The sequence below is a fragment of the Brachyhypopomus gauderio genome, chromosome 20 (assembly GCF_052324685.1).
Source record: "Brachyhypopomus gauderio isolate BG-103 chromosome 20, BGAUD_0.2, whole genome shotgun sequence".
Taxonomy (NCBI): Eukaryota; Metazoa; Chordata; class Actinopteri; order Gymnotiformes; family Hypopomidae; genus Brachyhypopomus; species Brachyhypopomus gauderio.
Window position 1 is genome coordinate 13,434,784 of NC_135230.1, and position 23,703 is coordinate 13,458,486.

The 23,703-nt window shown below is 40.3% G+C and overlaps 3 protein-coding genes across 13 annotated transcripts; all 3 read left to right on the plus strand.

Annotated features, from left to right (window-relative positions):
- Nucleotides 1-3,172: 3,172 nt before the first annotated feature.
- Nucleotides 3,173-5,460, plus strand: LOC143484325 (uncharacterized). Its single transcript, XM_076983005.1, has 3 exons — nt 3,173-3,327; nt 3,907-3,981; nt 4,113-5,460. Exons 1-3 carry the CDS (start codon nt 3,319-3,321, stop codon nt 4,980-4,982), a joined length of 954 nt encoding a protein of 317 aa, XP_076839120.1. The 5' UTR covers nt 3,173-3,318; the 3' UTR covers nt 4,983-5,460.
- Nucleotides 5,461-6,171: 711 nt separating this feature from the next.
- LOC143484324 (S-geranylgeranyl-glutathione receptor P2RY8-like) lies at nt 6,172-10,734 on the plus strand. 9 transcript variants are annotated; one of them, XM_076983003.1, is made up of 5 exons: nt 6,197-6,642; nt 6,939-7,000; nt 8,815-8,864; nt 8,996-9,245; nt 9,348-10,734. In XM_076983003.1, exons 4-5 carry the CDS (start codon nt 9,021-9,023, stop codon nt 10,143-10,145), a joined length of 1,023 nt encoding a protein of 340 aa, XP_076839118.1. In that variant the 5' UTR covers nt 6,197-6,642; nt 6,939-7,000; nt 8,815-8,864; nt 8,996-9,020; the 3' UTR covers nt 10,146-10,734. The 9 variants fall into 9 exon arrangements, with proteins under 9 accessions (XP_076839113.1, XP_076839118.1, XP_076839115.1 ...); XM_076983004.1 differs by lacking the exon at nt 6,197-6,642 and adding an exon at nt 6,681-6,696; XM_076982998.1 differs by having other exon boundaries at nt 6,172-6,642; nt 7,608-9,245.
- A 5,316-nt stretch (nt 10,735-16,050) lies between these two features.
- Nucleotides 16,051-22,330, plus strand: LOC143484289 (interleukin-5 receptor subunit alpha-like). Of its 3 annotated transcripts, none has more exons than XM_076982943.1 (12): nt 16,051-16,150; nt 17,272-17,312; nt 17,717-17,778; nt 17,908-17,945; nt 18,039-18,093; nt 18,474-18,603; nt 18,766-18,929; nt 19,182-19,303; nt 19,406-19,550; nt 19,675-19,786; nt 21,014-21,095; nt 21,341-22,330. In XM_076982943.1, exons 1-12 carry the CDS (start codon nt 16,061-16,063, stop codon nt 21,401-21,403), a joined length of 1,104 nt encoding a protein of 367 aa, XP_076839058.1. In that variant the 5' UTR covers nt 16,051-16,060; the 3' UTR covers nt 21,404-22,330. The 3 variants fall into 3 exon arrangements, with proteins under 3 accessions (XP_076839058.1, XP_076839060.1, XP_076839059.1); XM_076982945.1 differs by having other exon boundaries at nt 16,134-16,150; nt 17,559-17,778; XM_076982944.1 differs by lacking the exon at nt 16,051-16,150 and having other exon boundaries at nt 17,123-17,312; nt 17,559-17,778.
- Nucleotides 22,331-23,703: the final 1,373 nt, after the last annotated feature.

Sequence of the window (23,703 nt, forward strand, 5' to 3'; positions counted from 1 at the left end):
TCTAATCACCAGACCACTGTTGACCAAATATCACCTAGGTGACAACACAGTCACAGTAGTGACCATGGTGTGGTAGTGGCAGTAGATGTTGCAGTAGGTGTTTATTCACCTAATGGCATTCACATTTAAAAGAACACCCCTGTGCTATTTAGCATCATGGTTCCCATGGTGACAGCATTCTGTGGTTTTATTTTGGATTTGTTCACAGCTCTGCCTTGCATTCGGCTTTTTGCCCTGGCCCCTCGTTGTGATTGCCCATCAGGTTCCTCTCTCGTTAGTCTCATTAGTCTCGAGTTTGATTCCTCTCTGTTTTGCTGGTATGTTTCTTTATCTCTTTTACATTCCCATGAGCCGTCAGACTAGACTGCTCTTAGATAGTCTTTGTGAGTTTGATTTTTCCCTGTGTAACTGTTCACCAGAAATATAGACCTTTAGTCCAACTGGATAGGTCTTCTAATAAGGCACTCTCACGTATGTACTTGTGTCCTCCCTCATTGTGATCAGTGTTACAGAAAGACCAACCTCCAGTTCTTGAAGCTCAGTGGCCCAGGGAAGGAGGCCGGCAGCTGGAGGGAACTTGAGAGGCAGGTGTCACCCTCGGAGAACCAGAGCAGTACTTGAGTCAGGGATCCTGGACCTGGCCAGGTGTCAGAGCATGAACAGGAGATGGGCTGGGTACAGAACTTTGGTGTCAGGGGCAGGAAGAAGACATGGGGGCGAGGGTCAGAACACAAGCTGGTGTCAGGGGCAGGAACAGGACTCGGTGGCAGGGGTTAGAACACAAGCTGGTGCCTGGGGCAGGAACAGGACTCGGGAGCAGGGGGCAGAACACGGGCGAGTGTCTGGGGCAAGGACGGTACTCGTGAATGGAGCCCAAACACATGCTGGAACAGATGCTGGGATCAGAGCAGGAGTTGGAGCTGCAGTGAGATTCGGTCCATGAACGGGAGCATGAAAGGGAAAGGAAGGGGGGGTGCATTGTGGTCGGGGACGGTTGCCAAACCTGGATTGGAAGGCCCGTCGAGAGTGAAGGATTGAGGCTGATTCAGTGTGGGAGCCTAAGCTACTGGTGACCAGCGGCAAAGCCTGGAGATCCTGGGGCATGGGTAGTGTGTGCCAGGAGTGAAGTGGATCCTGGAGCCCCGTCCAAGCACCATCGTCCCCTTGGCGCACAACATGGGAACGGCGCCCACAATGGCACAGGATAAGGAACAGCACTCTAGCTGGCAACGGGCACGGGGACCGGGACGGGCACGGCACTCTGAGCCTGCAGCGCAGTGCAGCTCATTAACATCAGATGAGCAATTGAGATTTAAGTTGAACATAAGGCCCAAAACTCTTTGCATCTGCAAAATCTGCTAATCGAAAAAAAAAGGGAGACTGCCAAATGAGAGTGTAAACAAATAGTAATGTTGTTGAAAGATTCTCATTGGCATCGGCAGTTCTTACATTTTGATAAGATTTTGATTGTTGTTTTATTTGCAAAGTTATGTTAGTTTTTAGCTTAGCTTTTGAAATTCTAGAGCTATCCAACACTTAAATAGTTTAAATAGAGTCTATTTTTAGTTTAGGGTTCGAAATTTTATCGACCATATTTTTCCATTGTTTGTCATACTCTCTAAACATATTACTACAGCTACAGCTAACTGCTAGTTAACTAAGAGCTGGACAAAACTAAACTTTGAAAAACCAATTAAAAAAGAAAACTAAGTGAAAAACTACAATGACGGGAGAGTATTTTAGACTTATGACGACCGTGCAGTGCACAGTAACGTTGACTCGTATAGAGACATTTGTTTTTCATCTCTTTTAACGACATCACAATTAAAATGATCCACTGATATTGGGGAGGAAAATGTACAAAGTACCACACATACCTGGTTGGGAAAATATTTAGTCACCACAGGGTGCGACAGAGGCAATTTTGGAATTCCGTTAATTTTCTCATTGACAAAAATCCCTTTGGAGAATATCCTGTCGCCGTTTTAATATCAACACGACTTAGTTTAGTGCCGTTGATAGTCATTTAGCAATAGTTTTGTTGTTTGTTCACACAGCAGTTAGAATGGTTGGGAGTCACGTGTTGGATAACAGCCATTGGACCAGCTGTTTTGAGGGCTGTTCCTTTCGTCGATTTCCAGCTAATGAAAGCAAGAGGAGGCTCTGGACATGTTTGTTACGTTAATAAAGCTTGTTCAGATAATCTCAGGCTGGTTTCTTGAACATTTGATGATGGGCAACTGAGGCCTCGTGAATGGTTTTGGGTTTCTTCCTCATTGTGCTGTCAAAACCTTTGAAGCATTGGAGCATTAACAGTCAACAGCATCAACAGTGACACCTAGTGGTTTTCTAAAATTATAGCAATCAGTGGTTCAAAACCACAACGTTGCATATATTACTGTATAATACTCCAACGCATCCATAAAGATTATGATGATATGTAACGATGATTCGTTAAGAAACTTCTGCAATAATGTGTTTAAAAACCTGTTTCCCTTTTGTGAAAATGTAATACAGTAAAATGTTGCATATACTGTACAGTGAGGCGACTTTTGAATGTTTTGTTGCCTTTTTTGCTTCTATATTTCCCACATTTCCAATTCTATGCTCCATAACTCCCCTCTTCCTGCAGCTGATAAGACAACCCAATGAAACAGTCCCACCCCATCCAGCGTTTCAGACGTCACTACATGAGCTCACTGTGTTCATATGGGCCCCCACACTCAGATCTCAGTTCAGTACTGCACCTCTAGGGTGTGGTGGAGCAGGAGACTCTCATCATCGCTGTGCAGGAGGAGCCAGGGCTCACAGCACTAGCGTAACATCCAACACGGGCCCTGAGGATTTAATCCCGGGACCTAATAACAGCCAGGGTTCCATGGGCTGTCGCCATATGGAGGTTTGTGCAAAGATTTGCCTCCCTAGACCATCAGTGCCAAACCAGTGATACTGGATGACCCAATAGAAATACCATCACCAGTAAAATTGGAAAAACGAATGAAAACCAATTTTTCATTTATTCTACCAAATGGAAAATTAAATGATAAAGCTTTACATCCAGGTCTTCATTTTCAGTTTTTGCTCGACTAAAAATCTGAAAATGTAACTATTAAGCGTTAAACCATCAGTTAATATTAAACTATACTCACACAGGCACGCGAGGTGGCGCTGCTGCGCCTTGAGAGGGACGTCATGTCCCGTTAATCTTACGAAGAAGAAAGAAAACCCTCTCAAACAACAACTATTTTCTCTGAGGATTTTTGTTTATCGATTCATGTGAAAACTTGCAAACTATCTATCTGGGAAAGTAGAGTAGCTATGCAGACAGTAAGTTTTTTTATGTGTGTGTATATCTAAGCGCATTTAGCAAGCTAGCTAACTAACAAACCATCCTGGTCGGCGCCTTGTGTACCGAGCACGATGGTGAACTAACTAGACGAGTGCGTATCTAGGTTAACGCATGAACATTACCATGTTGTGTAACTTTTTAAAGTAACATTACCTTGCTAGTTAAATGTACACTAAGGAGCCACTCGAATGCACTATGAACGTGGGCCAGGGTTTAGTACAGCGTCCATTAAAACGACCAAAACCCCTCAGCAATGTTGCTAGATACATGTTATACTCAACAAATGCATGTTTTAAAAGAGTATTATTTTAAATGTGTTGTGAGTTACTATTTTGTCAGCAGGAGACTGTTAGTGGACTAAAATGCATGTTCCTGGAGTCAGGAAGAGATCTTTGTTCACACCTGCACCATATTAGCCACGGTGCTTGCTCTGTCAGATGGACCATGTATTCCAGTGATCTTATTATTGTTTGCACTTACGTTTCATGATCATGAAAATGTACATTGAACGTCAAAGGAGATAATGGAGATGGGTTGTTTGGTTTGTTTGTTTTTAGGTTGCTCGATGTGGCAAAGCTGCAAAAATGAATAAAGGAAATTATGTGGCGAGCCGCTCCTCAGTTCACGTCGAGGTAAAGATCTGTAATGTGATTACTTGACGATCATCATGTGAGCTTCGTCCCCTCCACCCCACCCACATGAGGTTTTGATTTGACACTTGATAATTACTTCACTGCTCATTCTTTTACTTTTCATACTCCAGAAAGACCCGAGAGCTGCTGACGCGCCCCGTTTCGTCAGAGAACCTGAAGGTCCTGACGTGAAGTCCCCCAGGCTGATGGTGAACTCGCGATGCGTGGGCAGCTACCTGCAGTGTCCCTTCTGCTACTTCCAGTGCAACACCAAATGCTTGTTCCAGTTGCATGTGGGCACCCAGCACCCCCTGCACAGCGAGGACATGCCCGTGGGTCGCCTGGGCAAGGTCGTCATCTACCAGCGCACGGCCAAGCTCTTCCACTGCCGCATCTGCTTCTTCACAACTGACGACTACGCCAAGCTGTTCGACCACCTGCAGGCCAAGCACTGCATGACCCGAAAGGCGGCAGAGGAGGGCGGAGCCAAGGAGGGCGGAGCCAAGGCGTCCGGCGCCGAGGACGCCGACCTCCCGGGCGGCTCCCCGAAGGGCAAGCGAGCCTCCGGGTCTTGCAGCGAGGACGAGGAGGAGGAGGAGGAGGAGGAGGAGGAGGACGACGAGGCGGCGGCCGCGGCGAGTCAAGCGGCCAAGAAGGAGAAGGAGGCGGCCGTGGCCAAGTACATCGTGAAGCTGAGCGCGCGCTACTACTACTGCAAGCGCTGCAAATGGCGCTGTAAGAAGAAGGGCTTCCTGCTGAACCACGTCAGCCTCAAGCACAAGGTGCCCAAGCCCCACGCCTGCAAGGAGTGCGACAAGACCTTCTGGCTGGAGATGCAGCTCACCACACACGTGAACATGTGCCACAAACGGGGGCTGTACCAGTGTCTCTACTGCCCCTTCAAGTCCAACGTCCTCCGAGGTATCCGTCGCCACCATACCCGCTGCCGCGCCAACGAGGACGACTGGGCAGCCAGGGATGAAGGCCCGGAGAGGGATTGAGGACGTGGGGCGGGGAGGCGGGAGAGTTTGCCGGGGATTATTTGCCCAATGAGACGGGGGATTTGCCATCAGCCTGAATTCATGGGCGGCTGCAAAGCTGGAGCAGTTTTTTTGGTTGTGTTTTGGTCTAAAAAGAAACGTGTAGGAGGTGCAGACGTGTGTAATGGGTTTCAGAAATGGTGGTGAAGAATCGTGAAAGAAGAATGAAAGAAAAAGAAGTGTTGGAAATAAGTTTTATTTATTTCTTAGTTGTATCTTTTTTTGTTTGTGTGTTTGTTTTTTTTTAGAAGGTAGGCCAATCATGCCTTTTTTTTTAAGATTGTAAACTTTATTTAGATTTTTTAAAATCTGTTTTAAGGTAATTCAGCATTGAATAGTTGTGTATATTTCTTTAACTGTAATTATCTAATGTAACGCTTAGCATCTCTTATGGTTTATTTTATTTGATAGAATAAAGCATTATTTTGTCCAACGCTGATTTGTTCATGAAGCTGCCTTCATGATTTGAAAACCCTTATTGAGTGAATGTGTGACCTTTAACTTTCATACGAGTGTGGTTCTTGAAACCAGTCATTTTGCACACTTTATTAAACATTACATTGCTAGCTGTCTTGCACACTAAAGAGTCTCGCGGATGCATCATAAACTCAGGTTTGGGTTTAGCAGAACTTGTATCGCCAGCAAGGCAAAAAACCTTGCTCTGCAATATTGGACAAAATCCTAATTAGCCTACCACAGATGCCTGAATAGTTTAGAAGCAAATTAGTTTGAACTAATTCAACTTTATAATTCTAGATCATAATGAGATGGAGCTGAGAGAAAATGACTACTGGGGAAATAAAACATTTGAGAAGCAAAATTATCTGACAAACCACTAAAACATTTTTGTAAGTGCATTTTCTATTAAAAATATTTAAAATGCTTTCTGATGTCTAAAGCCTGAATCTGGAGCGGCTCTGTTGTCATGGGGAAGACTGGTCAGGTAAGAGAACCAGGTTGCTCTCATCATGTTGGCTGGCTGTTATGACCATCAGATCAATTATTACTATTAAACATTACTGTTAAAATACGTAAGGAAAAAAAAAACCCACACACTAGTGATTTACTGTAGTAATTAAACACTTTCCACGTCTGCACTTACGTGTCATCATATGCATGTTGTATCAGGTTTTGCTTTGATACTTTCATTATTGCCCACTGCTGATTCCCCGCCAGAGTTCGCAAGTCCGTTCACGACATTGTTTCCTGTTGTTAATCTGCCCTGATCAACTATAACCAAATTAAACTTAATGTAACATCATTCTCTGTTTATCAGGGTTTGGTCCAAGTCCTTTGGCTTCGGTTGAGTATAATGTTATAGCATACAAAAACGTTTTAGTCAAGTATATCCTTCCCACGTTGTAGCATGATTTTGTTGAAAATACCATTTCAGCACGACTGGGCCCGTGTACAAGGCGAGGTCCGTAAATACCTTTTAGACCTGTTTAGTCCAGTATGGTGTGGAGCAGGTTCAGCTGCCTTCACAAAGCGCTGACCTCAATCCCGCTGAGCAACTTTGATTGAAATTAACCAAATAGATTTGTGTGACTTTCACCAATATTGCTGGGTTTTGCAGACACGCCGTTGGGATTCTGCGCTTCACACGTGTGGTTTCCTGGCTGTAAGTACACTCGTGGCAAGTTCCGTTAGAAGTGACTATGCGGAGTAGCAAAAGGTCAGGTCTGTACTGCGTTGAGGTTCCTTAAAAAAACAAGCACCCATCCCTAGAACATTTTCATTTTGTTTCTATTACTGTTTGTTTAGAGTAAAAGATGCACAGCTGAGGTAACCGAATGGGTTTTTTTTTTCGTCTGTGGATAGGCAGTTTCAATTTCAATGTGACGAGTGATGTTTAAATGATCAGATAACGGGAGGGTACAGGTTAACGCGACACGTTCTCACAGAGTTTATTTGCAGCTGCGGCGACAGCGTGTGCTTTCTGATGAGCGCCATCGCACTGCGCTCTTCAACCGTCTGAGGTAAGACTTCGTTTTCTTTAGTTTTTCAGGTGCATATAAGTACCTGATTGGGGAAATGTTACAAATGTTAAATGTTAGATTTTGTTATTAACTGTGTAGTGTTTTCAGTAATTGTGTGTGAATCGACATAAATACTTGTTAATTTAATATATGAAAAAAAATGTTATGACTTATGGTTATGTTAAGGTTTGTGCTTATCATTATTGTCATTATTTAATATCATTATTACTGTTGTAATATTTTAAGAAGTAGCCTCTTCTCTAAATTACGAAATTATTACTTTTTTCCTATCTGGCGGTCTGTTGTAACTTTTAATATGCAGAACTACAGGGTGAAACTGTGGAAATGAAAACATAAGGTAGTCTGTAGTGTGAACGTTGCTTCCCCAAAATGATTTTTTTCTCATCATACTTCATACAACATGCTTGTGTTACTCACCCTGTTATTTTGGGGGGGAAAATCGTTATTACGTACATTCACTTCCTCTTTTTGTGATGATGGAGACCTCCTTTAATCTCAGTGGCCGTGTCTCGGTAGAAATGAAAGAACAAACGCTGTTTAAATCCCCTTCACTTGTGGCATAGTTCTCTTGCCTTTGCTTCATCAGATGTGCTTAATCCAGCCTTCAAGGCCCCTTCCACACTAATCTCCGGAATTAACGCCTCTCCTACGGCCGTTCCGTCAGAAACCAGTTCGAGTGATTCAGTGCCAGCTCATTTCGTCTGATCAAATCACTGACTTCAAAGTCATTTCCAGAACGGAAATTCTGCCCTGAGATTTGGTGCAAATCGGTGCCAAATTCACTCAACATTGCCAAAAAAGCACCATTAAATTTTGAAAGACTTCTGTGCATTGGGATTTATAAGCCCAGTTTATATTTGTATTTATTTATAAACCCTGCAATTGGTCTGATGATACACACTGAGGAGTTGGTATACACCTCACCTTCCATATCAATTATATATGTTATAAGCAGTTGTAAAGTATGATTGATGCACATATTTGATCTATGGTTGTTAGCAAAGATGTCAAAAGTATTCACATTCATTACTTCTGTAGAAGTCACATCACAGGGCCTATACCACCTCTCCCCAAATACATTTTTCTAAAAGACACAATGACTGTAATGTTATTTTAAAACGTCAGTTGAAAAATACGGATGCAAGGCTAACTGCTTCAGCCTCATATATGCCCACTAAAACGAATGCATTTTAGTAAAATGCAACTTTATTAAAACCATATAGTCACGGTGGTGAGGGAGGGGTGCACCACACAAAACATTTATTACCATGACAACAAATACACAGATGACAAGACAAATAATTCAAAAACCTACAACGGAGGTTATACAGTACAGGTTAATATACAGTACAGGTTAACTGGTCTTTCTGGATACGACCAAAATTGGACGCAGTTTGTTTTTGGAACACATTAATTGTTTGAATTGATTTATTGATAATTGTCTTAGTCATGTAATGCATTTGATAAATTAATCAGTCAGTTTTGGAGTTTCTGAATGTTAAAACCAGGTGAAACAATAGGAGTCGTTTGTAGTAATATCTGAAGTACTACAATACAAAACAAAGTGTGCATTAATTTACCTATTCATACCTTGTGCATATTAATGAGATGCAATGAAAGAATTCACTTGTTTGATTGTTTTTCATAACTGATTCTTTTTATTTAAAATGTGTATTAATTATTCAATATGTTTTGAATTTGGATTCAGCCCGTATATCCCGTGATAGTTTCTCGTATGTGTGTCACCTCCCTGGGGTCGTCTTGATGTCACCTTTATTTTACTTTTAACTCAGCTAAGGTGATCTCGAACACAACAGTTACTCACAAGCAGATCACCTGCCAGGTCAGAATTGTGCAGATTACAGCTGGATAAAATACAGCACTACACCTAATAAAGACTATGCATTTCGATTATATATTCAATATTTACAAATGTTCACATTTTGTTAATTTAAAATGTTTTTGCTACTTCAGACCAGCACGCTACAGAGGCACGAATATGAACCATTCAGTCGAAAACGTCACTCTGGAGGCACTGATCAGCCCTTTAACGACTGATGTCGTGCCTGTGATCTACATGATGGCGTTTGTTATTGGAGCTCCCTGCAATCTCATTGCTCTCATCCTCCTTTGTGGACTTCCCAAGCGCTCAACCCCTACAGTTATCTACTCCATCAACCTTTGTGTATCAGATCTGCTCTTTATCAGCACACTTCCGCTCCAAGTAAGAGCACACGGGCCCCGATCATCTTTGACGAGTTGACAGAAACGTATCGCAACACAGATTATGCACTGAGGGTTCTGTCGTTTCGCCTAATCTGACCAGGTGGACTACCATTTCCGCGGCAACGACTGGCGCTTCGGCGCGGTGACCTGCAACATTTCGTCAGCCGCCTTCTACTTCAACCTGAAGTCCTCTGTGCTCAGCACCTGCGCCATCGCCCTGGAGCGCTACTGCCGTATCGTGCACCCTCTGAAGGCCCGTCACGTGTGGAGCACCCGGAACGCCGTCCTGACCTGCTGCTTCATCTGGGGTCTGGTGCTCGCCTTCCAGCTCCCCTTTGTCCTGTACAACTTCTCCTTCTTCGTTCCACAGCTCCACATCACCACCTGCTTCGACGTGCTTCCCGCTGCTGCCTTCAAAGGAGCCAAAGGATATTTCTACTTCATCACCATCTACTTAGTCTTCTACGTGGTGCCGATGGTCCTCCTGGTTGCCTGCTACTGCACGGTGGGTCGCACCCTTCGACAGAAGCTCAACGCCGGGGTCCAGCGCTCTCACCGGCGCATTCAGGCCCTGGTGATGGTCGCTGCCCTGTGCTTCATCGTGTGTTACTTGCCCAACATGATCGTTCAGCCCATCCACATGATTTTTAAGGGCAAGGGAGAAAGCGTGTACGCCTACTACAAGCTCACGCTGAGCCTCAACAGCCTCAACTGCTGCTTTGACCCTTTCGTGTACTACTTTGCTTCCACGGAGCTCCGGCAGGCCCTGAGGAGAACACTCAGACGCTGTTTCTGCTGCGCAGGACGCCAGAGGGACGAGACCGTCAACTCCAATTTGTCCGAGCTGCCCAGCACAAGAGGGAATCAGAATGACAGCAGTGTCCTGATAAATCAGTGACTTCAAAGGTTGCTAAAAGAAACGGACACAGCTCTTTTGTTTTTTTTTTTTCAAAGACAGACAGGAGAAGTGAAGGCGAAGATGCAAAAACAAGAAGCACGTACAGACGGTGGGCAAAGGTTAAAGAAAAGTGGTGAGAAAAGTTAAGCAAGAGCTGCTCGAAAGAACTTTCAGTTGTTTCTGTTCTGATAATCTTTCAACATACTGTGGTGTCTGCCAGTGAGAGGGATGGCTGGGAGTCCCACAATGCCATGCACCTCCCCGCAGTTTATAATAAGCTTAAATGTACATTTTTAATGTGTTCAATATATTGTTTTATTAGTTCGTGGTGTGTGGCACCTGACAGCGAGAGAGTGAGCAGGGAAGACATGACTGGGATTCCCATGATGCCATGTGCTCCCCGCAGTTGTAAATTAGTTTCAATTGATGTGTTTAATGTGTTAAATGTGTGATTTTATTACTTGGTCTTTATACGCGGTCTATTTGGTCAGTTTATCATTCCGTTACCATCTTTGCGCCATGTGTTTTAGTTCCTGTTTTGTCCGTCTCTACTGTATGTAGCTCAATAAAGAATGTGTTCATGAGCAGAGATGTCATCAGAGTCCATCTCTATTTTCCCAGCAATGATACAGAAATAAGAGTTCACTGGTATCTTATCAAGTGGGAATGCTCAATACCAAGAATGCTCGATTACACCACAGATTTTACCACAGCGCTTGGTGGTGTAAAATACTCAGAATTTTGAATGTTTCCTACAAGTGGATTCCAGGGACTAACTGTAGAGTACTGTAGTATAAATAGAGATAGCAGTTAAGTACCTGGTTCTGGGTTGTTTTATGTGATAAGACTGTTCCATTATAGTGCCACATGATTAGTAAATAATAATTGCTATTGTTTTTGTTGTTTTGTTGAATTACAATGATGCATACATTTTAATAACAGATTCTTGAAATATGATTAAATTATTAATATCTTATTGATCAACATGTGACTGCTTTATATGACAATATGCAAAAGAATGACCCAGAAAATGAGAATGTTTTATGGTTTAGAGTGAAGCAGTGTGTGTTTCACACCTCTGGCGATTAACCACAGTTCTCAGTGTGAAAGATGTGTGAGCTCACAGGTGAACTTCCTGCAGCTTAAACTGCAGGAAGGTTCTAGATATTTTAAAAAATATAACCCCATTTTTCTGTATGCTTGCTTGCACATGCATCTATCTAAACACACAAGCAAAGGCAGTGAACCCAGTCAATTATTTTCAAGCTTCAGAAATTCTAGAACCGTGTTGTGGGATTGTGCACTTACTGCAATAATAATACAGTATACTTCAACACGGCGTAATACACCTGCTGTCATCCACATTATAAGGATTCTTATAATTCTTTTTTGATAAACGTGAGATTATGTTATTAAATACACACTATATAGTAAAAAGAATGTGTTAAGTTTATTATTTTTATCATAAATGATAAAATAACTTATACTCACCTCCTTCTGAAATTTGGTGACATCCTGAAATACAAAATTAACTCCCCTTAAATTTGATTTAGACATTTATTTAAAATAATGCATTCACAAAAAGTGAATATGTAAATGACTGTATATAAATGTAATGATTTACATAAACGATTGGATATCTAGCAAGATGGCTAACAGGCAAGCAAATTCACTGGTACATTTACAGAGCTCAAACCACTGCTAAGTACACAGTCAAAGTCAAGGTCAAAGTCAAATTTATTTATATAGCGGTTTTCACAACACACGTTGTCACAAAGCAACTTTACAATAGTATGGGTCCAGATCCCTAATGAGCAAGCCAGAGGCGACAGGGTGGGGATTAGGAAGAAACCTCGAGAGGACCAAGACCCCAAGACAGTAAAAATTGTAATGTAATGTGCCATATTTTTCAATTGTGATTTTCACCCTAATCGAAATTTGTCCTCTGCATTTGCCCATCTGTGCACACACACACACACACACACACTAATGCTTACTAGGTTGCTGTGGTAAAATGAAAAGGTAATGTAAACGCCCATATTTTAGCCTTTAGACAAACATTGTTTCCAGTAGATACAGCCATAAAGCTAAACTGTTTCCAGCACCTTAAATTGTACTGTGAAGGAAGTTTTTTTAGATTACTGTGACAAACACATTCAGGTCATATTGAAACCTCATAGAACAATCAGCCTGGACCTGACTAATATGAGTAGCGTTTGGCACTGATTACAAACTTGCTTCTCATCTTGCTTCAAAAGAAATGAACCCTGCCAACATCACCACGTGCTCTTGATTTGTGAAACTAGATGTACAGATGCACTCCACAAAAATCATTCAGTAATACAGATGTGGAGTTTGCCCTGAATTCAGCTGACGCTTAGGAGCGGAAGAAACATGATTTGCAGCTATTCTTGATTCTTGATTGAGTCCGTGAGGCCTGAGGATCGATGATGGTGAGAGAAACGACACGTCGAGAGAAATAAAACACACATCTAAAAAACAAGGAAACATGAAAGACGTAAATGAATCATACCCGTGTTGAGTTTGATTTAACGCGGTTTTATACAGAATTATTAGGTACAGTCATTGTGCCATTAGGGATGTGAGATGGTGTGACAATAAAAGAAAATATAAGAGATGCATCTGTGAAAACAATTACCCACTGCGTAGTGTTTCACTCTGCACTGAATTATTATTAAACGATAACATGATCATTCATTAAAATACGGTAAAGCAAACTTGTTTTGCTACTCTGCTGCAAATAAATTCTCACAGTATATAAAATAAGAGATATAGGATGATAACGAACTTTAGACCTGCAACCACAACTGTAACTGGTCATATGAGAGCGATAACGGGCCTGTTCTCTCCAGCCATGGACGTAATTTTGATTTCAAAAGTGGGGGGGGACATAGATTCGTCGCTATTTAAATATTTGGTTTTAACCATAAAAACTGGGGGGGACCAAAGCCGGCTTTTGAAAAAGTGGGGGGGACATGTCCCCCCCCCCCCCCCCCCCAAAATTACGTCCGTGTCTCCAGCCCACATCCTTGTCTGACACGGGGTAGCTTTCTGTTCATGGTAGGTGTTAATGGGTATGTGACATGTGGCATATTTCCAGTGACGTTTTGACCGTTGTTTTGGCTATTTGTGGCAATTCTCAGTTGTCGTGAATGTCACTCTAACGTTTTGGAGAGTATATATAACGGTTATATATATTGGTTATACCTGATGACTTTTCTTGTACAGATACATAATTTATACTTCCTCCTGGGGAGGTGGGGGGTCTATAACAGTTTTTAATGTTTCTCAGAAGACGTATAGCCTATATGACATTGTCTATTTCTCAATTTGCCAAATCTCATCTAGTGGTTGATTAAATATATTTTTTTAAATAATAGTCTGAGAGACAGGAAAATTCCCAGAGGCAATTCTCTTCAGACACCTACGTCACCCGTTTTCTTCTCAATTTCGTTTTGAGTTTGGTCTGCCAGTGATTTCCAGAAATGACTCTACCATTACTCTCTCATGTAAGTATGAGATCACGGTAGGTGGATGAAATGCACGTGTATGAATCATTCAGGTACTGCATTCAATGACGTTCCCATAATATATTCAGCAAACAGGCGCGAGCATTTGCCGATGCCCGGATAAAAGAGCTTCCTCTCCTCCCACTTCTCAAACTCTCAGTGCTAATTAGCTGTGTCTGTATGAAGGTAAATCTGTTACACAACTTGAGAACTTGTAGGACATGATTTGAAAACTTGTAAACTAAAAGTTGCACTGGCATTTTTGATGTGAGAACTTGTAAACTAAAATTTGCACTTGTATTTTTGTACACGAATTTGAATTTTATTTTTGCACAATATAAAATATACAAAACTGATTTGTGCGATTGTACGGGGAATTGGGCGGGGCAGTCATCAGACAGTGACGTAGCTATACGTTATTTCAAGGGGTGGCCAAAGAGTGAGCCAGGCATTATCAGAGGGGTCCATATACAAATGATGAACGAAAGGAAACAAATATTTTTTTCTTAAAATGACCATTCCCAGTGGGTTGGCAGTAGGGGCAAGGGCTCTGCCACCCCGTTGCCTCCGCCACTCATCAGAAGTCTTAAAAACAATTCTTGACGCAGAGAAATGAACCCTGATCCGTCAATGATGGCACACTAAACGACGGTACATTTATTTCATGCGCAATGTTTGGCTAATACTGCAAACATGGCAAACAACATTAAATCATCAATATTAAAATATTGTCTCGTCCACGAAGAAAGGAGTCCTCTCTGATGAGTGCAGGGCCTGTCAGTCTGTATTCCTGAAATGCACCTCTAGTGTGACCTCTAGTGGAAAATAAGTAAAATGCATTTCATTGTAAAATTTTCTTGGATGTCAGCATGTTTATTATTTACCTTAATTTCTGTGTGCTTGACTTCCAAATTACGGTGGCCCTGAAAGTCCAATGCGCTGCAAATACGCAAAGCAATTAATCAAAATGACAAAGTGTGCACTACATTTCAGAAACGCACTGTAAATTTAGAAACACTGCAAATCCAGTCACAACAGAACAATGTTTCTGGATGAATGATTGTATGCAGGGTTTTTAGCCAGATACAACAGCTGTGTTAAACAGTATCCAATTACATTGCATGGAATGTAAGTAGTAAAGCTCTTTAAATGTTACATTGTTTTCTTTGTTTTCTTTGTTTTGTTCTTTTGTGGCCAAGGCGTGGACATTCTCGGACCCCCGACAGTGCCCTTGTGGGGGATGTTTGGACTGTGTTGCATTGGTAAGATTTGTAGCAGGTATCATTTTCAAATTTTTGGAGAAGTGCGGCGAAGGGGCCCCAATAGAGTAACTATTCTCTTGGCCATGTTATTGTTTGGGCGGGATTGATTTTCCCCTGACCCAGCCCTGTTTATATGCGATGGCAACAGTTGCCACATGAAGGAGTGTTCTCTGATTTGTATATGCTTTTATGAATTATTGTAAAAAATAAATTAATAATAATAATAAATAAATAAATAAAATAAAACTTACCTTGACAACTGACTCTTCTAATTGACACTTGTGTACCACTGAGTAGCTCCTACACTTGTTAAGTTGGGTGGCCTAGCGTGGGAGCCCCTTCTCCATTATACCGTAGAGATGGCGTAGTTTGATTAGTGCACAATGAATAAATGCACACATAAGCCAAAGTGAGTTAAGCAACAACTACCACATGTTAATGATTTTTATCAGGGGGTTTAAGCCTTAGTTTCTGTCTAAATACCTAGGTTTGTAACTAGAAACAAGAGGAGGTAAACAATGGCACAGGTAGCTGGATGAAAAGCTGATCAAATCTGAAGACTTGATTAACCACCGGCCAGTCTAAAACTAGATTTTAGGATTGATCCTTTTTAGAAAACTCTTATTTGTTTTATCTGGCATCAAAATGCTTATGGAATTTTAGCTTCTGATTCATTTATCTCTGTGCACTATTGTTGTTAGTGCTACATTGCCAATTATTGAATCACTTTGAGCCAAATAAATCACTTTTTCTTGTGGGCTTTTCACTTATCTGCTATGGTGTGAATAAGGTCCTGTGGAGTTTGTCATTAATGTACCTAAACGTACATGTACAGTTCAGTATACCCTCTAGCATTCAATATACTATCTACCATTCAGTACTACCGTTCAATATACTCACAACCTCATACTCACAATACTCATTTGTTTTTTATTTAGTGTAGAATGATATATGCTACCAATTGAGTTTATTACATTACCAGATATTAATGTACATTAATATACATTAATTTTGGCATTGTTGAAACCTTATTTTCTATTTACTAATTTGAAAATGATTAAAGACTGCCATCTAGAGGCGAACTATTATAACTGCAGCATCATTTATGGTCAGTTGTGCAACAATGCGAACGTCTGTGGAACGTCTGTGGAGATGTCGCAAACTCGTGAGATGTCCATTCTTGAGATGCCTTCAAAGAAGACCTGCTAAAGATGTATGCGGACCCTTCAAATACAGCTATTGCAATGATTATGTTCGTGAGGAAGATGACTATCCTAATATTGCTAGACATTGATTATATTGCTAGACATTGATCTCTATATTTAATATAGATACTATATTTAATATAGCGACAGTATATAATTATAGAGCATATTTAGTATAGAGATGTAACGGTACACCCCTCCACCCTCCGGTATAGGCTCACTTGGTACAGTGTGTGAGTCTTTGTCGTTCAGTGTTTGCTTGTTGCCGTCGTCGTCGCTGTTGCCCACCTCATTGTCAAGTGTTCTCTTTCACTCGTACCTTGTTTTACCCTCGTTAATGTGTGTGTTTACACCTTCGTGTTTGGCCCTCCGTTGTCGATCTTTGTATCTGTCGCCACGTTTATTGAATGTTGTTTTACAACGCAGTCTTGTCTTCCCCTCCCTCGAACCAGAGAAAATAGGCCTATATTTAATCTAGAGTATTTGTTATATAGTGAGAGCATATTTAAGGACAAGCCCCTCTTTTTAACTTTATTGAAGATGCCGAAAATACGTTATAGCACATTATTAGTATTCTGCATAGCATCTTATCTGAATTGCATGTAGGACATGAATGTCTCCAAATGTTTATAAAACAGTCACAAATTAGCAAGTAAAATATCTCTGACATACAGATTAATCGTTGGTCAGCATCTGCCTGAACAAAAATACAAATGATCTGGTGGAAACAATGTAAGCGATTGATAAATACAAGAAAAGCTGCAAACGTAAACTACAGCTTGGATGGGCAGTACTGCCTTTATGTCATGTTTATGTTGTTGGTTGGGTAATATGTCTGAGGTTTGTGATGAGCAGTCGTCTGGGCTGAGGAGTGCTTAGGTTCGTTAGAGTCTGCCGGGTAAGAAAAGGTGGGCAGACAGATTTTCATTCACTGTCACGGTGAAACATCACAGATGAAGAATGTACCCACAACATACACTACAAATGCACTAGTCTTCTCTTTTGAGTAGTGAGAGCTCGTTGGAAACTCCTCCCCGTGTTATAACTTCCTGTTCTATGCTTTCCAGTAAACTCTGATACCCATTTCCCTTTAACACTACTTCTGTTTTGCTGTGTTCTTTTGCTGAAGCCTCTGTCACATCTCTGCATAGGTGGCCATGTCCCTGAGAGGTAAATTCATTTTATTCTGCATTTTATACTTATAAATGCAGAATATCTATCTACATTTTCTTTAAATTTTTAATACTGAGACTATGTTGTTGTTCTGGTCTCCGTTTTTGAATGCTTAATTTATGTTTCTGGAAGTTTTCTTTCATTTTGTAAGCTTAAACCATTGACCTAGTGTTTGGGATACAAAGTAAACATGGTCATAGTTAAATAATGACATTTATTGAAGCATTTGTTTGTTTTCTTTAGGATTTATAATAAAACTATGATGACATAATCTGGTAATCTGGACATAGAAAGCCACAGGTCATGAGCCATTAGGACTGTGGTATTGGTTCAGAGCACTAGTGTGAACTGTTCGTTTTTCACGTATTGTTGGTTCTTATGGCCCATCTTCACTGTCACAGTTTCACTATGAACCTGTACGGATTGCTTTTCTCACTCTCTTTGGCCTTGGCAGATTCCCGAGGTTAGTAGCTGTTCTCCCCCGTCGTCATTTACTAACAAAAATAAGTATTGGTTCCTGTATATTGGGAACCACCTGCAACAATTTGCATTATAACATCTGCATATAACACATTCATTAATTACTTTTTAGACTATGAACGTTTTGATGATATACATGGACCCAATGAGGTACTACACTGCAGTGTCCAGATGTGCTGTTATATGCAATTATTCACATATAGCAGAAACTGAAATAATCTTAATCTGGATTTTCTCTCCTAGTTTGTCACATGTATGAATGAACAGAAGATGAATAGTAGTTCAGATGCCCAAGACAGTAGGCATTTAAGTTTATTAAAAAATAAACTCTACTCTATAAAATATTTCTGCATTCCCTCTTGTAATCTTTATTTCACATAGAAGCTATTTACTTTTCATGAATTAAATTTTTACAAAATGACAAAATATGTATTTAGCTTTTAGCTTACTTAGTTTCGCTCTCAATGTAGTCATCTTTAATCTTTCTAAAGCAGTTAATCTTTTATTTCCAGTGTAGCTATCTATTATCTATAGTATATAACCGCTATATATATATATATATATATATATATATATATATATATATATATATATATATATATATATATATATATATATATATATATAACTAACCTTTAATAAAAATAACCTTTAATAATCTCTCTTGTCATTTCTCAGATAATTTTCTTAAAAACTATAACTTTTCTTGGGATAACATCACTTGCATGGTCTATAAATTGGATCAGTTAAATTGCTCTTGGAGCACACAGACGCTTCCTAAGGAAACACAATACTCAGCTACGTTGTAGTAAGTCTCCATGATTATATGATTGAATGTTTGACGTTGTTAGATATCATTATCTGTTCATCCCTGGATGAAATACGATAGCTGTGGCAGCTCTTCACAACATCAGTTTGGTCATGTCACTTTTTACAGTGTAACTGTTACTTTCTTGTGCTCTTGAATCAGCGAACATAGAGCGGACCGTCATCTATCCTGCATCTCAGATACGGCAAAAGAACGCATTGAATGCCGGAGCTTTATTTCAGACAAGAGCATGACACTTTTCCTCAATATTTCAATACCTGGTCATAGATGTACCCTTCAAAGAAATTTCGACTATGATGACATTGGTAAGAAATCCTGATGAAAACTATCTTTTGTATCAATGCAAAATATAAAAATGTCCAAATTTAGGCTTTATATTACTCATGTCATCTTCTTAACTAATTTGTACTACTATCTTTGTGCATAATTAAATGTATTTTGCATTACAAGATGCATGTTATTGAGTTGCATTAAAAGATTATGTAATGTAATCGCATATATAAAATCATCATAATGGCATCTTTCAAATGGCCCTATTGCTGTTTTTTTCTCTCCAGAAAAGTTGGATCCCCCGGAAATGTACATAACCTTGGTGCGGTCAGAATACATAGAGATACGGTGGTCACTGCCAAAAGAACCTGAAGATTGTTTTGTGTATGAACTACAGATAAATGATGAGGTAAGATTTTGTCTCTTTAACATATTTCTGCAGTTCTTGTATGCTTTTTACCATGACATCTTGCAGGTATTCTTATTACCATGCGTTTTGTTCTTTCTCAAGAATGTCCAATTGCACGACGTAACGGAAAGATTTTTAAATAAATCAAACATCGATCCGACGAGGTCCTACGCAATTAAAATCAGAACTCAAATGTCTGAATATTGTGCTTCTCCCATTTACTGGAGTGAGTGGAGTGCAGTTATGGGTGAGTCCTGTGGCAGCACACCAGGCATCACGGGTGAGGGTGGTGATAGTGATAGTGAGGGTTGTGATGGTGATGGTGATAGTGAGGGTCGTGATGGTGCATGTGTCTGTGCTCTTTGAATCAGTGGTTGGTCCTACGGAGAGCCCCTACCGCCTGAACGCACTGGTGATAGCGTGCATTGTGTTTATACTTCCCATGATTCTTCTGACTTTTCTGCTGGTGTGCAAGTTCCAAAGGTAAAATCTCTTTGTTTTCTCTTTCTTAGTACTTCTGGTTCTTGTTTGTACATTTGTTTTCTGTTTTTGTGTTTGTTTGTATATATGTATGTATGGTTTGTTTGTTTGTTTGGTTCGTTGGTTGGTTGGTTTTCTGAGAGGAGCTCAGCCTCACTGATGGAACACACCTGGACACACCTGACTGAATGCATGTTTTTAATAGTAATGAAGCCATTTTATGATTATGCTTATTTTTGTTTCTAAGACAAATGTTATTTGGGAAAGTTGTTTGTCTATTTATGAATTCACTTTCGAAACACACACACACACGCTTTTAGATGCACCTCAGGAAACATTTCTTTCAGAGCTTTAGGTCCTCACCCCATCAGTGCTCTGCAAATATGAGAGTGTCTTCAAGAAGCTGATCTCAAGCCTACAAAACTGCCATCAGAGTGTAGGATAGTTACACTGAAGAATCTAATATCTAAGATAGTCAACGACACAGCACAATCACGTGTTATTTTACTGGTTTTGTACCATGCCTGTTTTCAAAAATGTAGAAAATGGCAAAAAAAAAAGTAAGTGTGTCCAAACTTGTTACTGGTACTCAATGTCAAACGTGAAAAAACGTATGAAGAGACCTCAGTGTCACTGACATCTGTGGTCTTCCACACTGTCTGTAGGGTACGGCCAGGCTGTGTGTCTGTCTGTTGTTCTAATGTCACCACATTTCCCATAAACAGGTTGTGAAACAATTTTAAATAAAAATAGCCCTGCTCTGTTTAAAAGGTTTAGCTGTGAGATTAACACGTCGGTCCACTCATAGACGCTTTTCATTTTGAGACTGGCCTCCAATCTTTGCTGACCATATTATGCTTTATTCTAGTGATATGGGTTGTGTAAGCACAGCAGTGAAGTCGCTACATGTGTCCCCACACTTGAAAATGTGTCTTGCCATGATAACTGTCAGGTTAGTACTGATATCAAGCAAAGGGTGTCGGTGTTCAACGAACTTCATATTAACGCGTTTGTTCTGCGTCGCTCTCTGTAGTGAAGGGTTCTGAGACCTGGGCCAGACCACCTGCACTCCACACTATAGCTTTCTTTAGCCACATCACACACTCCAGGGAAGGATTGGGGTTATAATTCAGGCATTTCCTGAAATGCTAAAATACGAGATCACACCACTTCTTCCGGTCCGATGTGGCCCTCGAGTACTGAGGTGTGGTGTTCCCTGTCTTTCTCCAGGCTGACAGAGAAGCTCCTCCCATCTGTACCGAGCCCGTCTGCGAGAGTTAAAATGCTTCTTGAGAAAGACAACTTCTGTCATGTATGTTGAATGCTTTTTTTTTGGATATTCATGGATTTTCATGCATCACTTCGGCACCTGTATTGGATTTAAGCAGCTGTTTTTAAGCTTTATTTATAGAGCACTTTTAAATCAATGTCATTGACCTAAGTGCTGTACACAAGTAAGATAATAATTAAGTATTATTAAGCTTATTAAGTATTTTTTAAACATATTAAGTATGCATTAATTGTATATTCATGAAGTGTTTCTTTTTTCCCTACTAGGTCATGCCACCAAAACATGTTGATTGGGTGTCTGAAGGTGAAATACTGCAGGTGACAAGCTAGAGATGCACCTGAGGACAGGTGTCTTTAGGCGCAGCGTGGAGAGCAGGTTGGCTAAGGTCACCCCTCAGCAGAGGAGCCGGTTATAGCCATAGTTCTGCTGTGGTGAGCATGAAGCCAATCAGTCTGCAGTCTCTGGGCATGAGCAGGGCTGGGTTGGGTTAGAACATGTGGTTTTAGTTGACTGACCAGAAGGGAGGGACTGTCATTTCTGTTACATCTCCTTCTCCGCTTTCATGTTTGAATGCAACATCAGGTCGCTTTGCTGCAGTATATATATAATGCAGGATATATATGAGCAATACAATTTAAATAATCGCTATTTAAAATGGTGAAGATGTACAGTGTGGGTTTTGTGAATATGTGCCTTTACCATAATTACGTTACAACTTTCTGTTGATATTGATTAATTGAAAATGGTTCAGAGTAGTTTTCTCGTTTTTCTTTTTAGCTATTGAGCAGTTTGTTCCAGCATCTTGAACATATTAAAAATAAAAAATTATAAAAATATTAATAATAACATATGCATAATTAACTCTATGCATATAATATATTTTGGATTTTATTTGCTTTTATGCATCAGTATTTGATGTACTTCAAAAAACTATATAATTATTGCCAACTAAATAAAGTGATTGCTAATTGTATCTTATATATCATTATTATAATATTGCGATACATATATAACTAATATAATTATTGACTCATAAACATGATTTGCATGTGCATGAGTAATCTTCAGCTGGCTAACTTTGTGCACACTGGAGAGGAAGCAGACATTATTCCCTTTATGGCAACTAGAGCATTTCACCAGGGTACTTTCCAGTTCACCTGGGTGTCCGCCTCTTTCTAGCTTTGTATACAACACGTCCATATTTTTTCATGATCACATAATGAAATAAAATGTAAAATAAAATGTAAAACAATGTATTTTTTCCAAGATGTCTGTTTCTTTATTGTAAACAATTGTAAGTATAAATCAATTTACAATCATTTGTAAATCAAGATGTTCAGTAAGGTTACTTTGAATCAAAAACACAAGCTAAGAAGCCATAACATGTCATCACTAGTGAACACACAGGTTTGCCATAGACAGGCAGAAAGACAGCCTTGTTAAGACAGGTCAATTTTTAAAACTCATTTGCATGTTTTGCAGTGAAAAAGTACAATTTCAAATTTAAAAATTTACTCTACTAAACTACAAATGTAGTCATCTGATTTATGAAATATGTGCAGCTGTGATCGCGTGATACATCACAGCAGAAGGGTTAGGGGTGACAGGATGTGATGATGTTGTGGGGGGTGGAGAATTAGTTGTTCCTGTGTAACACGGTGAGTGGAAACAGGTGGGGGTCCTTCTCCGGAAGTCTCAGGTAGGCACAGCAGGGGATGTATGTGCCTCAAGACGTTCACAAAGAAATGGAATCAAACTGAACACTTGTTTTGGTTATACCAGTGCTCAAATTTTAAGTTCAACTTCAAAGTGTTTATTGTCATATGCACAGAGGTAACAGGTTTCCTTATGAAAAACTTATTTTGCTTCTCGCTAAGAATGCCAAATATGTCATAAAAAAATACCTAAGAATATATATACAAGCACATATATTAATCAAGAAATAACACACTAAATAAATAATAAAAATTAGCTACTATTGTAGAGGTTCTTAAATTTACACCAGAGGTTACAATGTATAAATTACAGTGAAAAATGTACAATGTATAAATGTACTGTAATGTATTACAGTGGTATAGATTATCTGCAGCAGAACACCAAAATCCCATTTGTCACGTAGGGCTACGCCCCCTCTCGTAGCTGTCACTCTGGGTTCCCTCGTGTCAGTGTTCCGTGCCCGTTTGTCCCGCCCTGCTCGTTTATTTAGATGATTCCTTATTGTCTGCCACGCCCCTGTCGTTATTGTTCTCACCTGTTCCTAGTTAAGTTCTGTGTATATTAGTCCCTGTGTCTCCCAGATCTAGTTATCGGTTGTTTTGTTCAGTGTCCATGGTCCGTAAGTTTACTGCTCTGTCTTTCGTGTGCTCTGTACTTGGTTGCTCTAGTTTGTATGCGTTTTCCCCGTGTTTTGTTTTGAGTATTCGTTCATTGTCTTAGTGCCATGTTTATTTCCTTGCGTTGTTATGCCTGTCTACATTTCTTGTTCTGATTGCCCACCCGTTATGACCCCTGCCTGCCACTATGACTCTGCCTCTGGAATTTCCTTGATTAAATCTCGCTCTCCTCAGCATTTGTGTCCGCCTCCCTGTTCTGCGCTACGCAGATCGTTACACCATTGTTCTGCCAAACA